General features: G+C 46.0%; 1 protein-coding gene and 1 long non-coding RNA gene across 6 annotated transcripts in view; one reads left to right on the top strand and one right to left on the bottom strand.

Annotated features, from left to right (window-relative positions):
* PRKCE (protein kinase C epsilon) overlaps window positions 1-23,620 on the bottom strand; it is a 485,512-nt gene that overhangs the window by 33,733 nt on the left and 428,159 nt on the right. For all 3 annotated transcript variants that reach the window (XM_077915271.1, XM_077915273.1, XM_077915272.1), the window contains exon 12: window positions 3,247-3,385. In XM_077915271.1, the coding sequence (XP_077771397.1) occupies window positions 3,247-3,385 (139 nt within the window). The remainder of the gene's footprint in view (window positions 1-3,246; window positions 3,386-23,620) is intronic.
* Window positions 4,817-23,296, top strand: LOC144324074 (uncharacterized). 3 transcript variants are annotated; one of them, XR_013389460.1, is made up of 6 exons: window positions 4,821-5,349; window positions 16,633-16,778; window positions 19,163-19,286; window positions 19,959-20,001; window positions 21,331-21,441; window positions 21,863-23,296. It is a non-coding gene; the product is annotated as an uncharacterized LOC144324074 (long non-coding RNA). The 3 variants fall into 3 exon arrangements; XR_013389461.1 differs by lacking the exon at window positions 16,633-16,778 and having other exon boundaries at window positions 4,817-5,349; window positions 20,839-21,441; XR_013389459.1 differs by lacking the exon at window positions 16,633-16,778 and having other exon boundaries at window positions 5,123-5,349.

Raw genomic sequence — 23,620 nt, 5'->3', positions numbered from 1 at the left:
GTACCTAAGAACTGCAGCCACTTTCCATATACTACCATGATTTTAGTGATTTTTTTTTTTCATGGTCAGATGTTTCCCCTGGGCATCTATAAGCTGCCAAGCGTAGGGGCTCTAGTATGCTTCTGGGCCCTGTGCTGTGACCAGGCCAATTCCAGTACTTGGGACACTGGCTGCCACATGTGCCCACTACGTGTCTCACTGGGTGTGTTCCCTTCTTTCCTGGGTTCAGAGGACTAGGAATGCTGGGGTGGCCACCCTCCAGCCTCCAGGAGGTTAGCAGATCTGGGTTCTGAGCCTCTACAGGGTGGTGGGGAGGTCACCTCCAGGTGGCCTATGTGTGCTCAGATGGATGGCTCTGCAGAAACCACAGAACAGCCCTTCCCACCTTCCCCCAGGCCCACTCCAGAACCTTCCCATTTTGGGTGGCATCTTTCATAAAATTCTTTTGGGGCTTGGCCCTAATTTTCTGCTTCTTAACCGGCTTATCAGCAATGGGGCAGTGAGAAGGACAAGGCTTCACACGCTATGGGAGGGCACGGGTGCAGTGGTTACCCCCTTGAGTGGCTCAGAACTGAGGTAGAAGGGCAGGCAATGGGCCTGATGGCACCAGTCATACCCAGGGCTGGCTGCCATTTCCTGGGGGACAGGCGCTGGGTGTGTGGAAAGGTGAGTGGGTGCGGTGGGGGCTCACCAAGGGCACATGGTGGGAAGAGAAGCCTTGGGGAAGGGCTAGTGCCTCATTAGGTGTCTGTGGTTTCAGGGTCAGCAGAGGGCCTCACGGCCCCTCCTACCTGAATAGAGGCTTACAGTTTCTCAAGCATTTTCATGCTCTAATCTCATTAGATTCTCAAAACAGCTTGAGGAGGCAGGTAGGGCAGGCATTACTCTTCCCATCATTTGAAAGATGAGGAAGCTGAGCATCTAAAACATTTTGTGACTTGATTAAGGTCACATGGGAGCATCAGAGGTCAAGTCCAGCTTGGAATCTCAACTTGTAGGACTGCGCTTTTCCCACCCCACCCCACGAGCCGGCAACAGGGATGGTAATCACCCGGAGCTCACCATGGGCCAGGCACCGTGCTAAACGCTTTGAAGGCCTAATTTCATTGAATCTCCCCAGTAGCCTTTGATAAAAGTAGCAATATTCTCATCAGCTGTAATTTGCCTCCAGAAAGACCAGGATTGTTCGCCATTTCACTTGCAATGGTGGTTGCTGCACTGTGGCCACAAGGGTGGAATGGGAAGGAAGAGCGTCTGTGCCTCATCATTAACAGAGAGATCGGCACAGTTCATTGTGACTCGAGTCAATGGACTGCCTTTCACGAAAGCTGTGTGGATGTTTTGTGCATCATAAAGTGACTGTTTGCTTTGGGCTGGGTCCTTAACTACTCTGCTGGCCTGTTAACCCTCTGACTCTGGCATCAGCTTACAGAGGACTTGGACCCAAGCATTCTGTTGAGAAGCAAAGAATGAGGAAGATGGTAAAAAGCAGGTCTCAATTGAGGACCCTCACATTTACTGGTTTCTCCTCTCAGATTAAATTCCCAGTGTTCCTGCTAAGGAAGACTGATTGAAATCTCTGCTTGCAGATCTCTTTGAAGGTAAAGGTTCCAAAGGGAATTCAACTATTACTTACTATCCTCATGCCTCTCCTCAGGTCCCCCATGTCTTGTGTGGTCTGTGAGAAATCTCTCAACTGTCCTTCCCTCACTCTCTGCCTTCTGAGCCATACTGCTGTTGCCTCTCTTCTTCCCGGGACAGGGCTGAGAGACCCAGACACCCTCCACTGGGAAACTCTTATTGGATCTATAGATCCCATAGGATAAAAGGCACTTTCCTTGGTCTTCCGTCCTAATTTTATTCATTACTATGAGCATTAAGAACTCCTATGTTCTAGCTATATGATTTTCCTTTCCTGAATGAAGATGAAGAATATTCTTGCCCCTTCGTCTTGGCTCACATTGGAGTGTTACGAGTTCAAATTCATGATTTCATTCAACAAATTCATGAACGATTCATGATTTCATTCTTTACTAAGAGCCTGATCTGTGTGCTGGATCCTGGGAGTACTCAGAAACACAGCCCCGGCCCCAAAGGACTCAGAACCCAGGAATACTGAACCTCCTGCGCTGCCCTGCCCCCACCTCAATCCTCCTTGTTTTCAGGAATGCTTCCCATCCCTACCACCAAAGGGAATGCTGTGGATTCTGGACAACTCAGTTCATCTGGCAGGTGTCCCAGGAAGCTTTCCCTTATCCCTTATGAGGATACCATCTTGTCTCCTCTATCTATTTATTCTGCTTAATTAGCTGTTTATTTAGAGGCCACTGCCTTTACACCAGAAGTTCTTGTAGGAGAGTGAGGTGTGCTTAGTCAATTCTTCATCCTCACATTGCTTTGTGTCTAGCAGGTGTTCAAACAATGGCCACTGAAACGAAATGCAATCCGAATGTGTGAACAAACACCTACGCGCAACGGGTAGTGCTGACTGGGGGGTTGGTATCTCCTTCCCATTTTACACAGTCAGAACACTCAAGGCCACTTTTATTCAGTATCTATCGCATACTTTGTCTCAAATCTTAATCATATCACGCTAGGTATCTCTCAGCCTAGACAAGATTGACTTGAGAAACTCGAGGCAGATACACACTTTACGTTGAACAAAACATCCAAACAACTTCACAAAAGGCGATCTGTTGGTGAGGCTCCCAATTAACATCTCTGATCTACCTTTATAACGAGGCACGCTTTCCTCTTCTTGCTCGACCCTGCGCACCTGCCCTGCAGAATCGCTGCTGCACTAGAAATGGCAAATAATTATTCCTGGTTTTACTGCAGGTGCATTACAGCTGATGGAGCTAATCGCTGCCTTTATCGATAGTGCTCCTTTATTCTGGCTCTTAAGAAGTGAAAACAATGACCCAAGTCTGCACAGTTCTCTTGGTCCTATTCCATTGGTGGTTCTGGCCTGAAATGGAAGGGTAATGCCCAGTGAGGCCCTGCCCAGGTGTGGGGAATGGCCTGTTGCTCACGGTTTGCCTGTTCTCTCCTCCATCACCACCACTTTCTTATGGAGAAATCAGTAAGCCTTCTACTCTTCCTCCTCTCCCACCTCCCTTAGACTCCCTTCGGTTTTCTAGCACCTCTGCCCAGCACCACGAGGTGACCTCAGTGCAAGGGAACAACCCCGCCCCCCAACTGCCTCCACCCTGGCAGGAGAAGGTGACTCCCTGCACACGGTCCTACCTCAGGTGCGATGTAGTCAGGAGTTCCACAGAAGGTGGTGGTTGTGACACCGTTCAGAATCCCTTCCTTGCACATCCCGAAGTCGGCCAGCTTGCAGTGACCTTCTGCATCCAGAAGGATGTTGTCCAGTTTCAAATCCCTGCAAGATGGCCCAGACCCACAAGATTAATGCTTCAGCCATCCCACGAGGGCCTCCTTGAGTAGGGAGAGATCTGTGCATCTCAGGGAAATCTGCTACAGAAGGAAAGCCTTTGAGGAGGCTTGACTGCTGGCAACCAATCTCAGGCCAGGGCTCTCGCCCACACTGGCTGACCCCCAAAGGTGCCTCCATTCTCTCTACCATGAAGAAGGAGCTTCAGTAACACCAGGAATATCTCAAGACCGCTGCGGTTTCACAAAATCAGTGGTTATTTATTAAAGCCGTACTGTGTGCCAAAGTTCATATTTTTTAGACCTTGACATGAGAGAAATAAGCAACTCATCTCCCTTCCTTAATGAGTTAATCTATAGGGATTGGCTGGAGGGCCAAGACTGATGCTTCTTAACATTAGTGACTCAGATAAAACCACATAAGAATCTGACGCGACTTTACAGAACGCTGACTATGTGAGCTCTTGTGTCACAGGGAGACCACCGATGGCTGGTGAAGGCTGGGAGGGCTTCAGGAAAATGTGACTCTCAAGGGAAGCTTGGGAGGAGGTGGGAGGGAAGGGAAAGCCAACATGGTGGGTGTCAAAGGCAGTGAAGGGACCAGAGAATTGGGCCTCGGTGAATGGTGGGGCAAGACAGTCATGTTGAAACCCCGAAGAGCCTAGAATGCAAGAGGAGTTTGAAATTCATAGTGAGGACAGTAGGAGACCTGCCTGTGTGAGCATAACCTGTATCTATTATCAGTCTTCACAGGGCCAGGAGGCAAAGGGGGTAAGGGTCTGGGGACAGGAGGGAAGACAGGCTGGTGGCAACAACCAGGGCCTAAAGAGTCCAGGTGGTTTTGTGCAGTGAGTGTGGGCCCCGGGGGATGGGGGCCTGCTGGCCTCAGCCAGAGTAGCTCTCTTACGTCCTGCTTTACAGCGTGGGGTGCTAAGATCTTGTATAAAATTTGAAGTTCTGGGTAAGAATCCCCCTACCAACCAAATCTGCAAAGCCCACACTTGTCCCATAGAAGGACCCAGACCATCAGATGGAGGTGGCCACCCTGGACCTCTCTCAATAGCCACTCTGGGCTGGAGAGGGGTGGGTAGGTATTGCAAAGAAGGCCCACTGCCCTGCACACAGAGCAAGAGGGGCCTTTCTTGCAATCCTGCTGGCTTCTGGACTTGAACTCCAGCCACCATCAGGAATCCAGGCTTGAGTGCAAAGGTGGGGCAGGAAGCATTTCAGGGCCTGCCTGCTTTGCACCCGCGGCCCTGTTTCCGCTTACAGCTGGGACTTCTTGAGAAAAGAAAAGCTCATAAAATATGCTGTTCTAAGCAGATGCTTGTGAACTACAGAAAGAAAAGCGAGCCCAACCAAGCCGAGCCACTGGGACCGGGCTCCCTGACCTCCCACCCCGGCCACCGTGTGTGGTCAAGGCTCAGCGTCAGCCAGGGTGGGAGGGAAGGGAGAGGGACGCTGACGTGGGCATGGGTGGCCTGGGTTTTAATCCCGATGGTGGCATGGCCCTGGTGAAGTCACCTTGCCAGTCTATATTACCTTGTCTATCAAATCGGGATGACCCATTCCTGCTTGTCTGAAGGGCGGAGATGAAAGTGTGTGAAAGCAGCAGGCCTTTACAGGGTTGCACCCACTTCCTCCACGAGGAAGTGGAGTTAGAGGGGACCAGGGGTTTTGTCTGCCTGCCTGCAAATGTGGGAGTCCCTGGGGGGTGAACCGCGCACCCTGCTGAGCTACAGCCCCTCACACCTCTTAAATCTAGAACTGCCCTACCCACACGCACGCACAATGATCGCCATGGCAACACGTGTATTAGGAACAGCATAACAAAGGTGGAAAGCACCTCTGTGGTCCACAAACCACATTCATGTTCTGAACAACACCGAGGGTTCAGAAGAGCATGCTTTGCTATGATCGTGGCAGCAGTCAGTAGATGGAAGCCGGAAGAACGTAGGTGATTTCTGAAAGGTGACAAGGGGGTTGACTTAACTGGGACTTGAACTCAGTCCCCTGCTCCAAAGGCTGGTACTCTTGCCTCTGTGTGCTTACACTCCTTCCCTTCCTTCGCGTTGAGGGACTTCTTCCAATGTCAGCCACCAGCCCTGATTTGAGAAAGGACCCTACATGCTACCTCTCAAAGCCCTCTCTTTTAAAGACGTGTCAGAAGGGGGCATTCCACTTTGTAGGAATGGAGTAGGTCTGGAAGATTCCAAGCCTGCCTGAACTTTGCCCTTCTGAAAAGTCAGCTCGGTATCTCCTTCTGCTTAGGCCTCCTAGTTGGAACAAGAGAAGATGGGATGGCTTCTCCCCATCTGCTCTTTGTCTGCCCTTGTCCTGGCTCAGATGCACACCATCCTCTTCCTGCAATCCTGTCCCCTCTTCTCCCTGAGGGAAGCAGCTGCCCCATGCTGAGGGCCCAGGGGGACCATGAGGGCCAGGCAGTCCGCAGGCAGCTGCCCCTCTTCTGTGGGGAAGAGAGGCCCTAGGCCAAACCATGTCTTCATGCGGTCCCACTGCTGATGCCAGGAATCCTGCCACTACTTACCTCGTCAAATTTCCCCTCTGCTGTATTTCTCTAAAGCTCTGCTTCCCCCACCTGAAACCAAATCCCATGGAAAAGACAGTGACTTATGTTCCTTTCCTTTGTGACGGGGAAGATGAGTGCAGCTGGAAATTCCCCTGGGGCCCAGAAATGCCATTATTAAAACTTGATTCCTCTGGAAGTCTTCAGTCTCATTAAAACAAACACACACACAAACAAAAAACCCACAGCTGGGACCAAACATGACTGGTACTGGGCTTGCAGTGAGCTCTGGAGCGGGGTTTCAGTGGATGGAAGAGCCAAGGCCACCCAGGGCCAGGCTTGCTCCCTTGGAGGAAAGGCCATCCTTCCCCTACAGGGCGGGTGGGGGGAAAGGGCTGCTGAAGGAGGATGGGGTCTCTGAAATTCTGCTTGCTGCTCAGGCCCTTCTGGTTTTCCCTCCCTCCTCCCTAGCAGCACTGCTGCCCTGGAGTCCCAACTTTCCCCTTTGGGATCCTGCCCCAGGATGTCCCCATTTGCTGGCATTAGACCCCTGAGGAGTCTCTAAAGCCTCCCTGGGAAGGTCAGGGACAATCCTTTCTCAGCCTTACTGGCTCTGAGGGCCTGGCTTGCACGACAGGATGAGTGGGCTTTTCTCCTTCCCAGGAGGGGCCGTAACTGAGCAGGGCACACGGGTTGGCCCCTCAAGGACTCCCATGTCTGCAGGTGGGCAAACAGAATCCCTGGTTCCCTCTAACTCCGTTCCCTCGTGGAGGAAGTCGCTGTAACCCTACAAAGGCCTGCTGCTTCCACACTTCCACCTGGTACTCAGGTCAGGGGCTGGGCACATAGTAGGTACTCATTGAACTTGTGGACTGACACCTTTGCAAAAAGGGACCTCTGCGTAGTTATTAATCCCTATCAGTCCTCAAATACAAAGACAGGGTACTTTTGAGGACTGGGGACATTTTTTAAGGAATGGGGTCATTTTTTTTAAGAGTGGAAAAAAATACAGCAAAATCCTTTCCCCTATATATGAGTTAATAAGATTAGTTTTTACTCATTAAATTGTTTCATTCAATTTTTTTCAACAGGTAATACCTTCATGTGATCTAGAATCCAAAGTATAAAAGGACATACAGTAAAAATTCCCCCTCCTGCATCTGCGCTCCAGACACTTTTCCTCCTATAGGCAATTGTATTTTATTCATTCCTCTTGTATTATCTTGGTCACACTTTATGCACAAAAAAGAACGTGTGACTATATATTCATGTCCTTCCTTTTAGTTAATTGGGAGCTTACTACATGCACTCTTTTGCACCTGACTTTTTCCACTTAATATATATTAGAGATCTTTCTGTCTTAGCACATAAAGAGGCTCCTAATTCTTTTTTGTGACTATATAACACTCTACCATATTTATTGGGGGACATTTAGCTTGCCTCCAATATTGTGCTATTATTAACAGCACTGCTGTGAATAAGCTTATAGATATATGAAGGTAATTGTACCTATTTTCTAGAAAAGAAATCTCTGAATCAGAACAGGAATGTGGATTTTGATAGATGTTGCCAAACTGCCCTCCTTAGAGCTGAAAGATTTACACTTCTATCAGCACTAGGGGATAATGCCTTCTTCCCAACATGGTACGTTACTAAGTTTCTGGGAGTCTGAAAGGTGAATGCAGTATCTTGATATATTATTTTTTAAAAAGATATTATTTATTTGAGAGAGAGAGAGAGCACAAGAGGAGAGAGTGGTAGAGGGAGAAGCAGACTCCCTGCTGAGCAGGGAGCCTGACATGGGGCTTGATCCCAAGACCCTAGGATCATGACCTGAACTGAAGGCAGATGCTTAAACGCCTGAGCTACCCAGGTGCTCCTATCTCAGTATATTCTTAAGTTTCTCTGCAAGTTTGAGCATTTTTTCATTTATTTAAAAGATAGCTTTTTTTTTTTTTTTTTTTTGCGTGTGAATTGTTGCCATTTTTTTTTTCATGGTGTTTGTTTCTAACTTTTTTTAAGGAGCTTTTTCTATGTTAGGAAATGAACTTTGAATGGCATAAGAAATGCAAATTCTTGTCCCAGTTTAATTTTTGACATTGTTTATAGTGGTTTATTTTATGGTTTTTGGGTTTCATGTCTTAATTTGAAAGGCTTCCCCCATTTCAAAGTTACAAAAACATTCTCCCAAGGTTTCCCCTTGTATTTTAATGCTTTCATTTTATAAACATAAGTCTTTGATGTATTGGGAATTTGGCCTGATAAAAGGTGTGAAGTAGAGATCCAACTCTATTTCCAATCCCACATGTTGGATAGTCCACCTTTTCCTCATTGACTGAACCAACCACCCTTTTCAAATACTGGTTCTAGCTCCCTATAAGTATTTGGACTTATTCCTGCACTCGTCCTTCAGTGATGTTGATCTATACCACACTTTTGAAATTACTGTAGGTTTATAATACATTTTTTAATATCCAATAGGGCTGGTTGCCTCCTTCTTTTTCAAAATTTCCTGGCTACTCTTGTTTATTTTTCCATATGAACTTTAGAATCATCTGTCTTGTTTTAAAAAAATCCTGATGATGTTTTTATTGGGAACATGTTTAAAGTTATAAATTAACTCAGAGAGAATTGATATTTTTACGATGTTAAGTCTTCCTATCCAGTAATATTGTTTGTCTTTCTATTCATTAAAGCCTTGTCTGTGTCCTTTTGGGGCATTTTAATGTTCTGTCCTATAGATCTTGTGCATTTCTTGTTATATTTAATGGCAGTCTGTTGGTTGTCCCAATACTCATTCTCATTTTCTTCCCTAGTAAGAGAACACCATTTTTGTTTTGTTTTGTTGTCTTTTTTTGAAGCCCTGCACATAATGATGTAGCTATAAACTGGAATTCAAAGCCTTCCTTACAGCTGGGTGTGGTTATATGACCAAGTTCTAGCCAGTCAGTTGTGTTAAATCTCAAAAGGAAGAGGCTTACTCTTCTCTTTCCTTCCTCTAACTATTGCCTGAATGAGGATATAATGCCTGGAGGCCTAGCACCCACCTTCAACCATAAAGCAAAGGACCAAGTCCCAGGAATGGTCACTGGACTTCCCACCACCAGATAACACTCATGAAAAAAAAAATAAACTTCATTCTTATTTAAAGCAAGCACTGCTGTCTGGGGTTTTTAGGATAATCGTGCCTGAACCCACTTCTAAGGAATCTAAGTTGTTATTTTATATTTTAAATTCCTATTGCAAATGGGGTGTTTTCTTCCATCATATCACTTATCTGCTTGCATATGTATGTACTATGTACTAATTACTAATTTTTCCTTATCATTTTATGCGCTGCCACTATTTCAATGTTCTTTATTTTTGCAAAGGAGTTTTCCAGTTGATTCTCCTAGATTTTCCAAATCATCTGTAACTCGTGATCTTTTTTACTTCTTCCTTTTTGGTGTTTACATTTCTAATTTATTTATTTTGCCTGTGTTGGTTAGAAGCTTAAGAACAATGCTAAGGAACAGTGACAATAGTGAGCATGTTTGTTAATCTCTGATTGGGGGGGGGGGGTCCCTCTCAGCACTACCAGCCTTTCCTCATAGCCTTTTATCATAGCCCTTGTCACTCAGAACCCCACTGAAGGCTACTTTACTGTGTCTTCTCCACTAGACTGAGGACTTGTGAGAACTTCCATGGAAACTCCCTTTCTCTCCCAGCTTCCAGAGGTCCCAGTGAGCTGGGGGAAAGATGGTAAGGAACTGGCTATGCAGTGCCCTCTACTCCTGGGTGTCTCAGCCTCGAAGCTGGATTGACAGTTGCAGCTGGATCACTCTTTGTTGTGGGGGGTTGTCCTGTGCATTGTAGGATGCCTAGTAGCAAGTGGACCTATGCACATTAGATGCTATTATCAATGCCCCCCACCTTCAGTTTTAACAACCCAAAATGGCTCTAGAAATTGTCAAATGCCCCTTGTAGGACTGCTGGTAGACAACTACTGCTCTAAGTCTTAAACAGTGATCAAGTCTCCAAGATGGTCTGGCCCAGGTCATTAAGCCAAATAGGAATTTGAGAGCAAGGCTGTCAGGAAAGGGTGCACCTGCCTGGAATGTCCTCTATGACATTTGTCCTGGGAGACAGGAAGCCTGACCACACAAGCCCTGCTGACATTTGGTACAATTAAGCCACCTTTTTAAACATCTTAGGAAATCGAGGCTCAGGAAAGGTAAGCAGCTCACTCAGGCTCACATGGCTGGTAAGATGCGGTGCTGGGCTAACTCTACACAACTGCCTGAAACCACCTTTCAGATCAAATGTAAGATCCATGAGCTGGAAATCTCTATCTGCTGCTGGGACCCAAATTCCTTTGGGTTTAAAAAGGTGGGCTTCTTGGTGAGAAGGGGAATACAGAAGCTGAGAGATCACAGTTGCTGACAAGGAAGGAGTGATTTGGGGCACGATGGTATAACCAAGACTCCCTTGAGGCAGGGGTGCAGATCACTTCCAGAAATTCAAAAGAGCATCAAGAAAGTCCCAAATATGTTTGAGATTCAGTTTCCCTATCTGTAAAATGGGGATAATATTGCCATGATTGAATGATGTAATCCATATGAAAGTTCTAGAACAGTGCCTGATACATGGTAGTTACTCCAGGAGTAACTAAAGGACTCTACTAGTCTCAAGGGGTCTCCAACAGTCATTTCTTACAATACACATGCCTTGTGGGGGCAGGTCAGTAGGACCCCCAAAAACTCTTTCATATTTGAGAAATATTTATTAGTTCCTAGTGTGTATAAACCACAGAGACAGGCTCTGTGGGATGAAAAATAGGGAGCATATGTCACTATAACATATGGGAGAAAGTGTCAAATAATACTTGAGAGAGAGAGACAGAAAGAAACTTTTTACCCAGTCCAGGGAGAGAATCACTGACTCCTCTCCCCTGGTCTAGGGAATGACACCTTGCAAGCAGGGAAACACCAGTGGCCCCAGGGGAGAAAGCAAAGGTAGGTGGGGTGGTTGAGGGAGTGCGGGGGTGGGGGTGGGGGCACAGGTGTCACCAGTCAGGATTGCTGTGACAGCTTCCAGATGCTCAGCAACCATCCCAGGCCCTTCTGCAGAGCCAGGGAGCAGTTGTGCAGCAGCGGGAATCTGTCCCTATGCTCTGTGGCTCACTGTGTGCTACCACCCCTTATCGCTCATCTCCCAACAACAGCCCTGGGCTGAGAGGTATCATCATGTAAGAAACGTCGGGGGTGGGGACAGGTGGGGGGAGCACCAAGACTCCCAAGGCTCCTGAGCAGGGACCCGAGCAGCAGAAGCTGGGTGCAGTCCTGCTTTCCTACCCCTGCACCTCAGCCATCTTATCTGGGGGAAAAAAATCATCCTTTCCTACTTGTGAAATTGTATTTTCCCAATTCCATAGATGCCTCAAGAATAAGGGCCAAGAAAACTCTTCTGGAAACCGACTAGCATTTAGCAAAAGGTTGGCACACAGGAGGCCCTTCACACCTAAGAAAAAATTGAAAAAAAAAAAAAAAAAGTTTTTTTTTTTGTTTTTTTTTTGCTTGACTTGAAAACTCATCCCAAAAGAAGAGATCCCTGTCTTCTTTGCCCAGGCTCTATATTTTTTATGCCCTCCTCTCCCTGGTAGGCTCACTGCTATATTTCTCTGGCATGCTAATTCCCCAAAGCTCAGGCCCAAACGCCACACAGACGACAGCAAATTCTTCCATTTACTTGAAGATAAGAGATTAGAAAGATTACTTCTCAGGATGCCAACTATTTGGATCACCACAGAGCAGGCCCTCCGGGTTGGTTATGAAGAAACTCTGCTTGTTTTTGGACAAATAGTGGAGACTAGCACATGATTGTGGTTAATCAGATGGGAAAACAGGCTCTTCTGGCAGATGTTGCTGAACACCTTCGTAAACTGAATAATACATGCAAAGAAAGACAGTTTTCCCCTTCAGTATCGCACACCCTTGACGTTGTGGCAAATGTTGGTGAGCGGCTGGTGTCCTTCCTCCTGGCTCCCTCCGTGGTGACCACTCCCTAGGTCACGCAAGTGCCACCCTGGGCCAGATAGGACCCCAAGCGCGAAGCCTAGGAAAGTGTACCTCACGCCTCTCTGTCAAATAGAAAAGCGTAATTTGCCTCAGAGCCAAGGTAAATGATTTCAAATTCTCCATTGCTATGCTGTTACCTGAGAGTCCGTGGTAATGTTTCACGCTGGGCCAGTCTGCAGCGAAATCTTGCAGCCTTTTCATAGGAAAGGCTCAATCATTTAGGACAAAATAGTTAACCACCATTTTCTTTTTTTTTTCCAAATGCTTTTATGTACTGGCTCCATCTAAGTCTTTAAATGCATTATCTCATTTAATCTCACTAACGGCCTAGGAATGTGGCAGGACTATTATCGCCTCCATTTTTAAAGGGTCCAGGGGATAGTTCCCTGGCCCTGGACACACAGGTGGTAAGTGACATAGTCGGTTTGCCTGACATCAACTCCCATGCTCTGTCTGAATCACTTTGCTATGTTTGGAGGTGAGGGGGGGAGGAGAAAAGATTGTATCTACACGCCTGCCCTTCTGTGGGATTGAGAACACAGTCCCTCTGTTGCGGTGGTGGCTGTTTTGGGCTCCTGGCAACATGGTCATAAGATGTAACTGATAAGTAGACAATGCTGCTTTGACCAAAGCGATGACCCCTGGTCTGGAGAGAGCAGGCTTTGGTGACCACACTGGCAGATGGAAATCCGAGGTGTGAAACAGTACCCCTTCGCAGCCAAAACGCATAGCCAGGGGCCGTACCTGTACATTAAGGCTTGGAATCCCAGCAGAATAACTTATCTGACTGCATGATTGTGTCCAATTACTTTTTTTTTTTCATCCACGGTAGTGAAACCACATTCTTAACACTTGATACACTCCCAGATACTACCCTGACCTCCACTGATGGGAAATAGGCCTTGACTTGTGTCCCCAGTGAGTGGGATGGACCCCTGACCATCATGACATTTACGCCTACCCCCCTCCCCCCGCCCACCTCCACTGTCCCTCTCCAGGCCGTCAATCAACCTGCACTTAGAATGGCTATTTGGGGTTCGGTCAGTGTACAGATTGGGCCAAGAACAGTGACAGCCTCAAGAAAGTCACTTCTCAGAGCTCGCTGTCCTCAAATATGAGAAGAGACGGCTGGATGAGCTAATCCCCAAGGACCCTTCTAGTCTGAGATCCTGGGAAGCAAAGGCAGCTGGAGCCCATGAAGTCTAAACTTGCAGTCCTGGCCGTTGCACACCAAATGTTTCCCTTTCCACTCAGGAGCAAACCCTTGCCCCCAGGCGTTTTTATACAAAACGTAAGTCAGACAATACTCTCCTTCTCCTTGCACTCCTCAGGGGCGCCCCATGAACATGCTTCCTGGCGTGGTGTGTGAGGTGCTCTGGGGTCTCCACCGGACAGTTAGCATCCTCCCTCACCGCACCTCATAATCCAAACTTGGACCTGTAGGCCTTGGGTGCTTCACACGTGAGGCCATCTCCTGCCTCGATGTTCTGGCACAGGCCCCACTGTGAGGATCTGTCTTCCACAATGGACACCCCGTGAGGGTGGGGCCTGGAAGCCCCCCTGTGCCCCAACCTTTCTAGCATCTCAATACCCTCTGGTCAAAGGATGAAAGAATCAGTGAGTAGAGAGAGGAATTTGTGAATCATGGCCCCAGGCAGCCAGGCAACCTGAACAAATACTTTCAGATACCATATGGAACTGTTAAAACATATTATTAAAAACTGTTAAAACCAGGCCCAAACCATCAGAGGCAGCTGAATCTGGCATTCTTATACCCTCTGATCTGTTCTGCTGTTACACTCAGGAAGAACCCCTTCGCTAACCCTGGCAGTTTCCATGGTGGTCAAAGTGGAGCCCAGGAGCCTGGCTCCCACTCTGGAGCTGACCCTCATCACCCCCTCCTTCTTTTGTCACTACTTCCCTGTCCATCCAGCCACACAGTCAGGGGTCTCTTTCTGCATTTTCCTGCCTTGAGACCTGTGCCACATGGCTGTCCCCACTCCCTGGAGAACAGACCCCTTGTCATTAAGGTCCTTGACTCAAACCCTCTTCCTCAGGGAGGCCTCTCTCTGGCCACCCTGTCTGAAGCAGCCCACAGCCATGCACCCCCCTCCACCGACCCTTACTTGAATCTCAGTCACCTCAGCCATTCCCTTTGCGGCAACGACCACAACCTGTAATGACTCCGCTTGCTTATTTCCTTGAGTGTATGGTTTCCCTCACGTGAGCTCCATGGGAACGGGGACTGCATCTTCATGTTCCCAGCGCAGTCCCCAGAGCCCTGCAGAGTGCCTGCACTCATTGCTGGTTGAGCGCCTGGATGAGACAGATCTGTGGTTAAGTCCACTTCAGCATCTAGTTTACGGCATGACTACAAATCCTAATGCATCCATTGCCAAGTTGGCCCTACTGTGTAATGTTCCACAGTATTCATGGTTGCCACTCAGAGTCTGCTTTTTGTGGTAGGCCCTGAGGATACTGAGAGAGAAGACATAGTCCCTGTCCTCAAGGAGGGGTCTCTAGAGGTGGACCTGAGGCCAGAATGCTTGGGATAAGTCCTACGCTGGCGGGACAAATGGGACACTGTCACCACTGCCCTTAGAAGGCAAGGGCTGTTGGGCTCGTGTTTTTCTGGGCCCAGCGATTCGGAGGTCAAAACCTAGCCAGCATTCCGTCATCAAAAAAAGGGCCATTCCAGCTAATGGGCCAAGAATAACCTTTCTAGGGGGTGTGGCCTGGAGCCTCGCGGAAGTGGACTATAAGATCCTCATGCCCAGGATTCCCAGACGGGGAGGCCACAACACCACTCTTCAAGGTCAGGGCAAGAAGCTGCCCAAACTAAGTGTGGGTCTTCCTCGTCCAGCCACTCAAGGAGCCACGTGCTAGAAGAGCGGTCAGCACCTCGCAGGTCACCTCCACCCAGACAAAGAGCTGAGGAAACACAAATGTAACTCTGCTCAAGTTGAGGGGGATGTAGGGGAAGCACGTCTTCCTGCGAAGGGAGGGTCACCCAAGTTACTCGGAGGATATCAGAGGCCTCCTGTGAGGCCAGGGAGCTGAAAACGGACTGACCTCTGAGGAGACAGAAAACAGATTTTATTATTCTTAAAAAAAATAAAGACGTCTTACATTTGTATTTGTTTAATTTGGCCATAGAATGTATTTGCTTTAAGACTCTGTGGTGCTTGTCAGCTGATCAGAAATGTGAGTGGGCGCGTGGGCGCATGTGCGCATGCACACATGCTGCTAGGGACAGCTGTAGGGCTGTGCTTGCACCCATACATTTAGTCATGGACTTAGGCCTGCAACCAATGGATGAGGAGGATACACAGGTCCAGGAGCAGGGGGCCAGTGAAGGAGAGCCTTCTTTTTATTTTTATTTATTTATTTTTTTGAGCCTTCTTTTTATTAGGGAGCACAAAATCTGGCAGAATTTATTGAACAGCCAGCCTCCATTGCTCCAGCTGATGAATATTTACCGGGCAGCGACTATGCACCTGGGACGTCCTGGCTTTGGAGTGAGGGCAGGCGTCTCCTGATGCCTCAGCTCACACATGCTGCATCTAAGGTGACTTGAGACATCTAAGTGGATGCACCAACCAGGTGGTAATAGATGAAAGTTTAGGCTAGAGAAATAATGAGTGTGGCTGAAATAGTCTGAGGAGAGAAGTAGGCTAAGACTGGTCTGTGAGCAAACCCAATGTTTAATGGGACGACCAGAGAGGAAACTCAGGAAGCCCAAGGAAGCCCAAATATCCACCTGAGGTTCAGAGAGAGTTTGCCCTTATTTATAGTTTTGATATTTTCTCTTTAGGCTTAGATATTCTGATTTAGAAATCATAGTAGTGATAATGAGGACGATAAATTGTATTTTCCAAGAAGACATTTTTCCAGATCAGTAGAGGTATCATGTGCCAGGGTTGGCCCAGGGAAGAGAAAGAAAAGAACCATAAACTTCAAATCCACCAACAGGAAGAAGGGAAGGGAATTCCAGAATTCCACTCAGAGAAAAAAGAGAAGCAGCAACAATTCTGCAGTGACACTGGGAGATGGCCCTTGCACAAGACAGCAGCTGTCGCCATGCAGAAAGGAGCTCTGCTCAGAGAAAACCCACCAGAACTCCAGGAGCTGTCCAGCCGCCCAACCAAGGACCAAGTGGCTCCTCCTCCTCCCCTCAGCTAGTGGGTGTAGTGGGAGCCCAGCTGGACAAGAGTCCAGTTTCCTGGGCCCCTCTCTTCACTCCACGAGCCCATTGCCTTCTGGCTGTCCTCCCTGGCACTTCCTTCCTTCTGCTCCATCTAAGGGGGTCACTGTGCTCTGGATATTTCTTGGCTTCCTTCTCATTAGAAACCACCCTCCCCTAAACTATAAATCTTTTGAATTAGTTGCAAATCTGTTCAGTGTCACTGAGCTAAGGTGGGTACTTAGGGTTTAAGGGGTAACTTCTCCCAAGGAACCTGCATAGATTGATGATTGAGAAGACTCTGGAGAGTTAGTGGAGGAGATGGGATGTGGCAGTGGAGGGGGGAGGCATAGCCTCAATACCACTTCTCAGATCCTGGCTAGAGGGGGCCTAGAACCTTTCTAGTGGCCATTCCTTACCCCACCTCTGGGATCAGCTTGAGTCACCCGCTTCCTTTTATTTAACCCTAGGACCATTCTTGGGAAAAGGATTTTCTTGATGTCATTCAGCTAAAATTCAGAGTGCCGTTCATTCCCTGATTTTGCCAGCAATCACCAGTTGCATTTCTTCTCACACTAGAGCAGGCTGTTTGGCCACAGATATGGACGAAACAGTAGTTAAGTTATGTTCAATGGAGGGAGGTACTTAATAAAGGCTGACCCATCTCTGCCTTGGGAAAAGTGATACCCAGCTTTTAAATAAAGTCTCTTTCATTACAATCAAGGTCATGGAAGGGGACTAGGGGCAAGTGCCATACCCATAGAGCAAAGTGAACCCTCAGATTTAGCATTTACAGCTTCACTATTCTTGAGCTACCATGAGGATGCATGACAAGCAACAGTTTCTACCGGTACAGAGTGCATACTTTAATTTGGTTTTTAATGAAGCCCAGTATGTGGTATAAGCTAACTGGCCAGAGAGTGAGCCTGACCAAGTAAAGCTAGGGAGGAGGCCTATGAGAGGTATAGTTCTCATTCGAAAAGCAAATGGGCTGGCCAAATTAAACACAAAAATGAGCAATTTGTTGGTGGTTCAGTTCTCTAAATATTCTATTCTGAAATAAATCATGACTTGTGAATTTATTTTAGCAAGTGCTGTGGCAAATGCTAAACTTTGGTGGAAACTAAAAAGGTAATGAACATGTGTGTGAGGAGGTGCCCAGACAACACAAAACTCTCAATATCTCCCTATACACCATAGCTCTATGTTATATTAGTCATACTGTACGACACACACTTCATTATCTATATCCTTTATTATATATGTAAAGTATATAGTGTTATTAATATAGAGACAAATTGATATTTATAGACAAAGATACATGCAGAGATGTTGGGAGTTATGTGTTCCTGTGTATATACAATGAAGTAAATATGTAATAAAGTAGGTAACATGCTGTGTGAGAATGAGTCCAGGCAACATGTAATTCTCTCTCTCATCGTTAATTATACTAGGTACTTTATTGTGGGTATAATATGGTACATATAAGTAATATATATATAAAAATTATACATATAGACATGATATATAGAGAGATTTGGGGAGTTATACATTATGTATATATACAAAATATATATGTAATAAAAACACACATGTAGCTAAGTAGAAATGTAATATACATGTAATAAAGGGCTTAGTATTAATATACGTTAACAAATATTTAGTATAATTATTTGTATTTATGTTTATGTTATGTAATTCATACATGTATATATAGTATAATACATGTGTATATAGTGTATGATTTACATAAAATCAGTAAGTTGAAGTGACTTCTTAGATTATACCTGGTAGTGTTGGTCTCCTTCCAATTTCACAATTTATTCTTACCTACTCATCTATGCTAACAGAGATGGATGTCAACAATTACTCTTGAAGCCCTAAGAATATACAAATGCAAAATCCATCATCTTACGAAGCTAAAAAAAAATCTATTTTCATGCACTAACAGCCCCAAATGGAGGTTAAACAAGTGCTAATTTCCTAATCTGCTGATGACTGTTAAATACTTTTTATTGCCAGAGATTAGCTGTTAAGATATTTATATATATTACATGCACAACCATACCTGCTCTTTTTCAAAACAGAAATGTTCTGATTTAATGGAAAATCACTGCAGGGCACAAGTATAAACTATAAAACAATTAAAATCATAAATCCAAATGGCAGCAATTCCCAGTGAGTTTTACAACATCAAACCAAGCAGCTGCCAATCTGAAAAACTGTGCCCCGGGCCCTGCAGGTGAGCTGGCTAGAGCTAGGGCAAGGGGCAGGCAGAGGCAGCTTTCCATGGGTGGCCTCTAGTGAGAACCCAAGGCTGGCTGGAGTCTGGGGGGCAGTGGGATCATCAGCCCAGGGCTCAGGAGGTCTGAAGGCAGAGGCTGGCCACAGGCTAGCCAGCTTGTTTTCCTTTCTTAGAAAAAAGTCCCTTCATTCATGCATTCAGATATTTACTGAGCAACTACTATGTAGCACATCTGTTCTCCGCAAGGAGGAAACAAAGTCCCTGCCCTCATGGAGCTCACATTCCAGTGTGGAAAAAGACATCAGTTAATATAACAATAAATAGTATGTTAAGTGCTCTGAACATTTAGGCTGGAATTAACTCTGACCCATGTCCTCATCTCTCCTCCATGAATTGATGAGTATTTACTGAGCACCTTCTAAATGCCTGGACTTTGTGAGAGGACTTATAAGAGATAGAATTCTGAGATGTAGCTTCTACTTGCAGGGGAAAACAGGAGAAGGCCACAAGCCACCTGTTCAGTGATGGCATTTGATGAGTATTTACTAAGTGCACCTCATATGGATGATCTCATTTAAGTCTCGTCAAAACTCTCTGGAATGGGTACCACCATCATTTCCATCTTATAGATGACAACACTGAGGCCTGGAGAGGGTGAATGCCTTGCCCAGATGCCCACTGCTAGCTTGGGGCTGGGAACCAGAATTTGCACCCTGTAGAGTGACCTCCTAATTGCACATGTTTGTCTACACTAGGTGGTGGAGACCATTGACACTAGAGTTCCTAACTAGCTGGAAGCTCCCTGAAGAAGAGCTCACATCTGCTACATGATCTGTGTTCTCCCCGGGATCCCCAGTGCCTGCTCCAGTGCCAGGAGAGGTGAGTACATATCGATAGCTGGGTCATTCTCTGGGGGTCCCACTTCAGGGTCACCCCAATATGCAGTTCAGAAGGTCATTAGGTGTGGCAGTCCAGTCCTCACTTCTCAGTAACTGCATTTCATTGACTTGTCAACCTTACTTTTAGTGGTCAACCAGAGATCTAGACTTGGAGCCCTTTGAAAATTGGTTACAGGTCAAGGGCATAAGGGTTAGGAAATATTCACCAAAACAGGGACTCTCCATGATGCCACTTACGTATTAATAAGGCAAAACTGCCTGAGACTGAGTGGGAAGCTGTGGCATCTCACAGACATGAGTTTGCAGATTACTCGGGTTCCGACTTCTTATTAATGATATGGGAATACAGTGACTTAATCTCACTGAGGCTCAGGTGTCTCACCTGTAAAATGGGGATAATGATTACTCATTTCAAAAGCTTACTGTGATGCTTAAGTAAGATAATATGTAAAAATTTATTACAGTTCCTGGCACAGAGTGGGTGCTTGACAAATAGTAGTGCCAATTCCCCTTCATGAGCAATTTCCAAACTTGATCATTGAAACCACTAGTTTCTTACTCCTCTCTCAACTACAAAAAAAAAAAAAAAAAAAGACTGTCTGCCCCATAAATAGATTTGAATGTCTGCAGCTTTTTTTTTTTTTTTTTTCAGACTGACCACATTACAAGCAACACTGAAAGGGAGCAGCACAATGGTAAACAACAGCCAGAAGGGGAAACCAGAATGAAGAAATAGAACTAGGAATTATAGAATGGCGGCTGTACTCTTGCTGCTAGATTTTATTTTCCGCCATAGCTGACTTTGTGCTTCAGTGAGGAGGGTACTCCCGTGTGTGAGCTGCAGAAGGATACTCAACATCAAGGCTTGGCCAGTTTGGTACTCCTGTGACTTTTGAGGCAGAGACAGAAAAGTAGAGACTGAGCAGGACCAAGCTTTGGTTTCCCATGGTCACAGCTATGAGGCATGGTCCAGCCATGCCAGCCTCCTTGGTCCAGCCCATTTCTCACGGATTTTCCAGCTTGCCCATTGTATCTGTGACCTGCCCCATCACTATCCAGCAAATTCCTTTTCTGTGCAAGTCAGCTGGAGCTCTGCTTAGCACTAAGACCCCTGACTAAGCCCTGGGTCCCAGGCCAATCTTAAAACCCCTCACTCATCAGTGGAGGCAGGCTGCCCGTGATGACAGCCACTTACTCTCAGAGGCTTACAACCTTGGGATGATCTTAGGAGCTAGACCAGTGTACTCTGAGAGTGGAGAGACCCTGCTCGGCCTCATACATTCACAAGCACCTGTAGATCACTGACTATGTGCACAGAACTGATGGAGAACATAAAACTGATACTGTGACAAGCAGTCAAGGGCAGCAGAGTAAGCAATATGAAATGTAGTGTATCTCTATGCCCTGAGAGAAGCCTAGAATGAATAGTAGCCACACAAGGTGTGTAGACACGACCCATGAACATCCAGAAGCTGAGGGGTTAGGATCAGATGCTGGTTTAGGGCTCGATCTCTCTCTCTCTTTTTAAATAGTTGATACAGCTGTTTCTACTTCAACTTCAAAATAAGAGAAAACACTAAGCTGCTATGAAAACCTAGAGGAATCGTTGCTAGGGATATTGTATTAAGAGGATTCTAAGAGTCCAGGGTTTCAGCAACATGAGAAAGAAATATCAATGACAAATTGTTTGAAGGCACGGGTCAACGATTTTGAGCAGAATGGACCTGGGAGCTGATAAAGAGTCGAAGCTGAAGCACAGAGCTAACTGGGAAGGTGCAAGTCTGCAGGCTTTCTGGCCCTCAAGCCCTGCCTTTCCATCTCCTGGCCTTCAACTCCCAGGCTACGGGCCTGGGGGCTTAAAGCAGCATAAACTGCTGCTAGCTGTTAAAGCTCAGCAATCACACCCATATTTCAAGGGATCTCATCTAGAGAAGTCTATTACTGTTGGGCCTTCAGGAAAGTGTAAATTAGAGAGGCATCTTCATCCTCCCGAGCATCTCCTCCTCTCACCCTGTCTTCCTCAGTGCTGCCCTCCCCCTGACCTGGTGCTTTTGGCCTCTGCCCTTGACCTTCCCAGCTCCCTGGAAGGCCGCTGCAGTGGTATCATCCTTGGGTGTGAACGCTCTGGAAAAGAGGTAAGAAATTCACATTTGTCAAACTCTTACTACATGCCAGGTTCTGTAGAGAGACCCAAGAACACTATGAGAATTACTACTGGGAAAACAGCTTTTAACCTGGCATTAAAATGGAAAATAGATATTTAAGTATTGATACATGTCAAATAAAAGGTATGCATCTTAGGCATTTGCAGAAACTGTTCTCTCTGCCTGTAACACTCTTGCTCTCTCTTCATTGGCCAACTCTCATCACTTTCTGCAGGAAGCTTTCCTGGGCTCCCCTAGTTAGCTTCAGTCCCCCTCCTAAGGGGTCCCAAGGTACCTGGATCTCCTCTGGCACAGTATTCATGACAATGGAATCTGAATGCCTATTTGTTTGTCTCCCAAGGGAGGCATGAAGAAGGGATGAAGGCACCATGTTGAATTTTTATCTCCACAGGACCTTGCATGGTGCTGGAGATGAAGCAAGCACTGAAAAAACCTGTGGTTTTGACAGAGAATGCACATCTCTACTAAGAGGAGACTTGGATCCCTGTTGGCTGAAGGTGGTTGGATTCCAAGACAGTAAGCACTTTGGAATATTTACTAACTAAAGATCCATTAAGTGATTTTCTTCTGGAAACTGTGTTGCCTGTGCCACAGCTCGGATGCCAAGCTGATCAAACAACACTGCCTGAACCCTCTCTACAAGAACCAACCTGCTGGGTTGTTAGTACTCTGGCTTGGCAGCCCCAACCCTGTTGCTTACATCTGCCATGCTATTTGCACAGATTAACTTCCTTAAATAATTTTTAATCATTTTAAGCAGGTACTTCACTTAACACAATGAGGACACGTACAACTTGATTTTGATTCACACTCTATTTTGTTCTGGTAGTAATCATGTATAAAATGGACTTTGATTTTCATGCTTATTTAATCCTAATGTGAATTACAAATGACTCATTGTCCTAGGCTGAACATTTGTTTTTCTCAGAAGATCCTTATTTATGTACCTACTAAGTGTCACTGCACTGTTAGTGTGTGTCCACATTTATTAGCGTGTGTGAACTTCGGAGAAGGGAATTATCAAAGATACTAAAAAGTGGCAAAAGTCCATCAGTTAGTTTTATTTGGCTAGATAAAGTCAGTGACTAATTCATTTCCCTCCTGATGATATATAGTTAATCATATGTAAGAAACTGACTTTTCCTCTCCCCCTCTTCCTAGCCCTGCCTGGCAAGAGCCAACCCCTGGTCTGATGTGCCAACTTCAGAAAAGATTCTTTTGTTCCAGATAAACTGATTCCCATACACTCAAACTTTTATTTTAAACTCAGTCATTGTTACCAAAAATGTCCCCTCAAAGTCATTCTGTGTTCACTTACTGACTGGTTCCAAAGAACTTTCTAGAGGAGCACAGTGTATCAGAAACCAAACAATCCTCTTTGTCAGCCACATCATAGGGACTATGCCTACTTTTCCTTTCTAATACTTGGATTACTGAATTCTCGAGAATGGATGAACTCTGGCACTGCCCCTCAATCCGTTTTCCCAAATATTCTTCCAAAGACATTTATTCTAATATTTAGATATATGTAAGTGAAATCGACTAAATTCCAATTTTCTAAAGTTTATATACATATATAGGACTAAAATATGGCAGTGAAGAAGAACTTGATAAATTGCTAGAGAGAGGACTAATTTTGCTTCACAATTAGTAGCTGAAGCAGGTAAGACACCATTGCAAATACTTACCAAAGTGTCTTATTTGTGCCCCCCAGGGAGATAGTCCAAGTGAGATATCCCTTTTTTTTCAGTAAAGGCTTTTTTTTGTTTGTTTTTTTAAGATTTATTTATCCACGAGAGACAGAGAGAGAGAGAGAGGCAGAGACGTAGGCAGAAGGAGAAGCAGGCTCCATGCAGGGAGCCCAATGTGGGACTTGATCTTGGGACTGCAGGATCACACCTTGAGCCAAAGGCAGATGCTCAACCACTGAGCTACCCAGGCGTCCCTTCAGAAAAGATGTAACTGTGTGTAAATGGTTCAAGACTCTCCATATTTACCAATTAGGTGGAGGTTGCTAGTGAAGAAATATTTTTAATTGTTCAGGGCCACCTGACATTATATCAACATGCAACACGTCCATCCTTATCACTCATGACACTGACTGTGTAAAGACCTTTGCTAGATGTAGATCAGAGAGCTGGAAGACTGG

Source organism: Canis aureus, chromosome 11 (genome assembly GCF_053574225.1).
Source record: "Canis aureus isolate CA01 chromosome 11, VMU_Caureus_v.1.0, whole genome shotgun sequence".
NCBI classification, from domain to species: domain Eukaryota; kingdom Metazoa; phylum Chordata; class Mammalia; order Carnivora; family Canidae; genus Canis; species Canis aureus.
The sequence above is the reverse complement of the archived record's forward strand: the minus strand, read 5'-3'. Positions and strand labels throughout refer to the sequence as shown.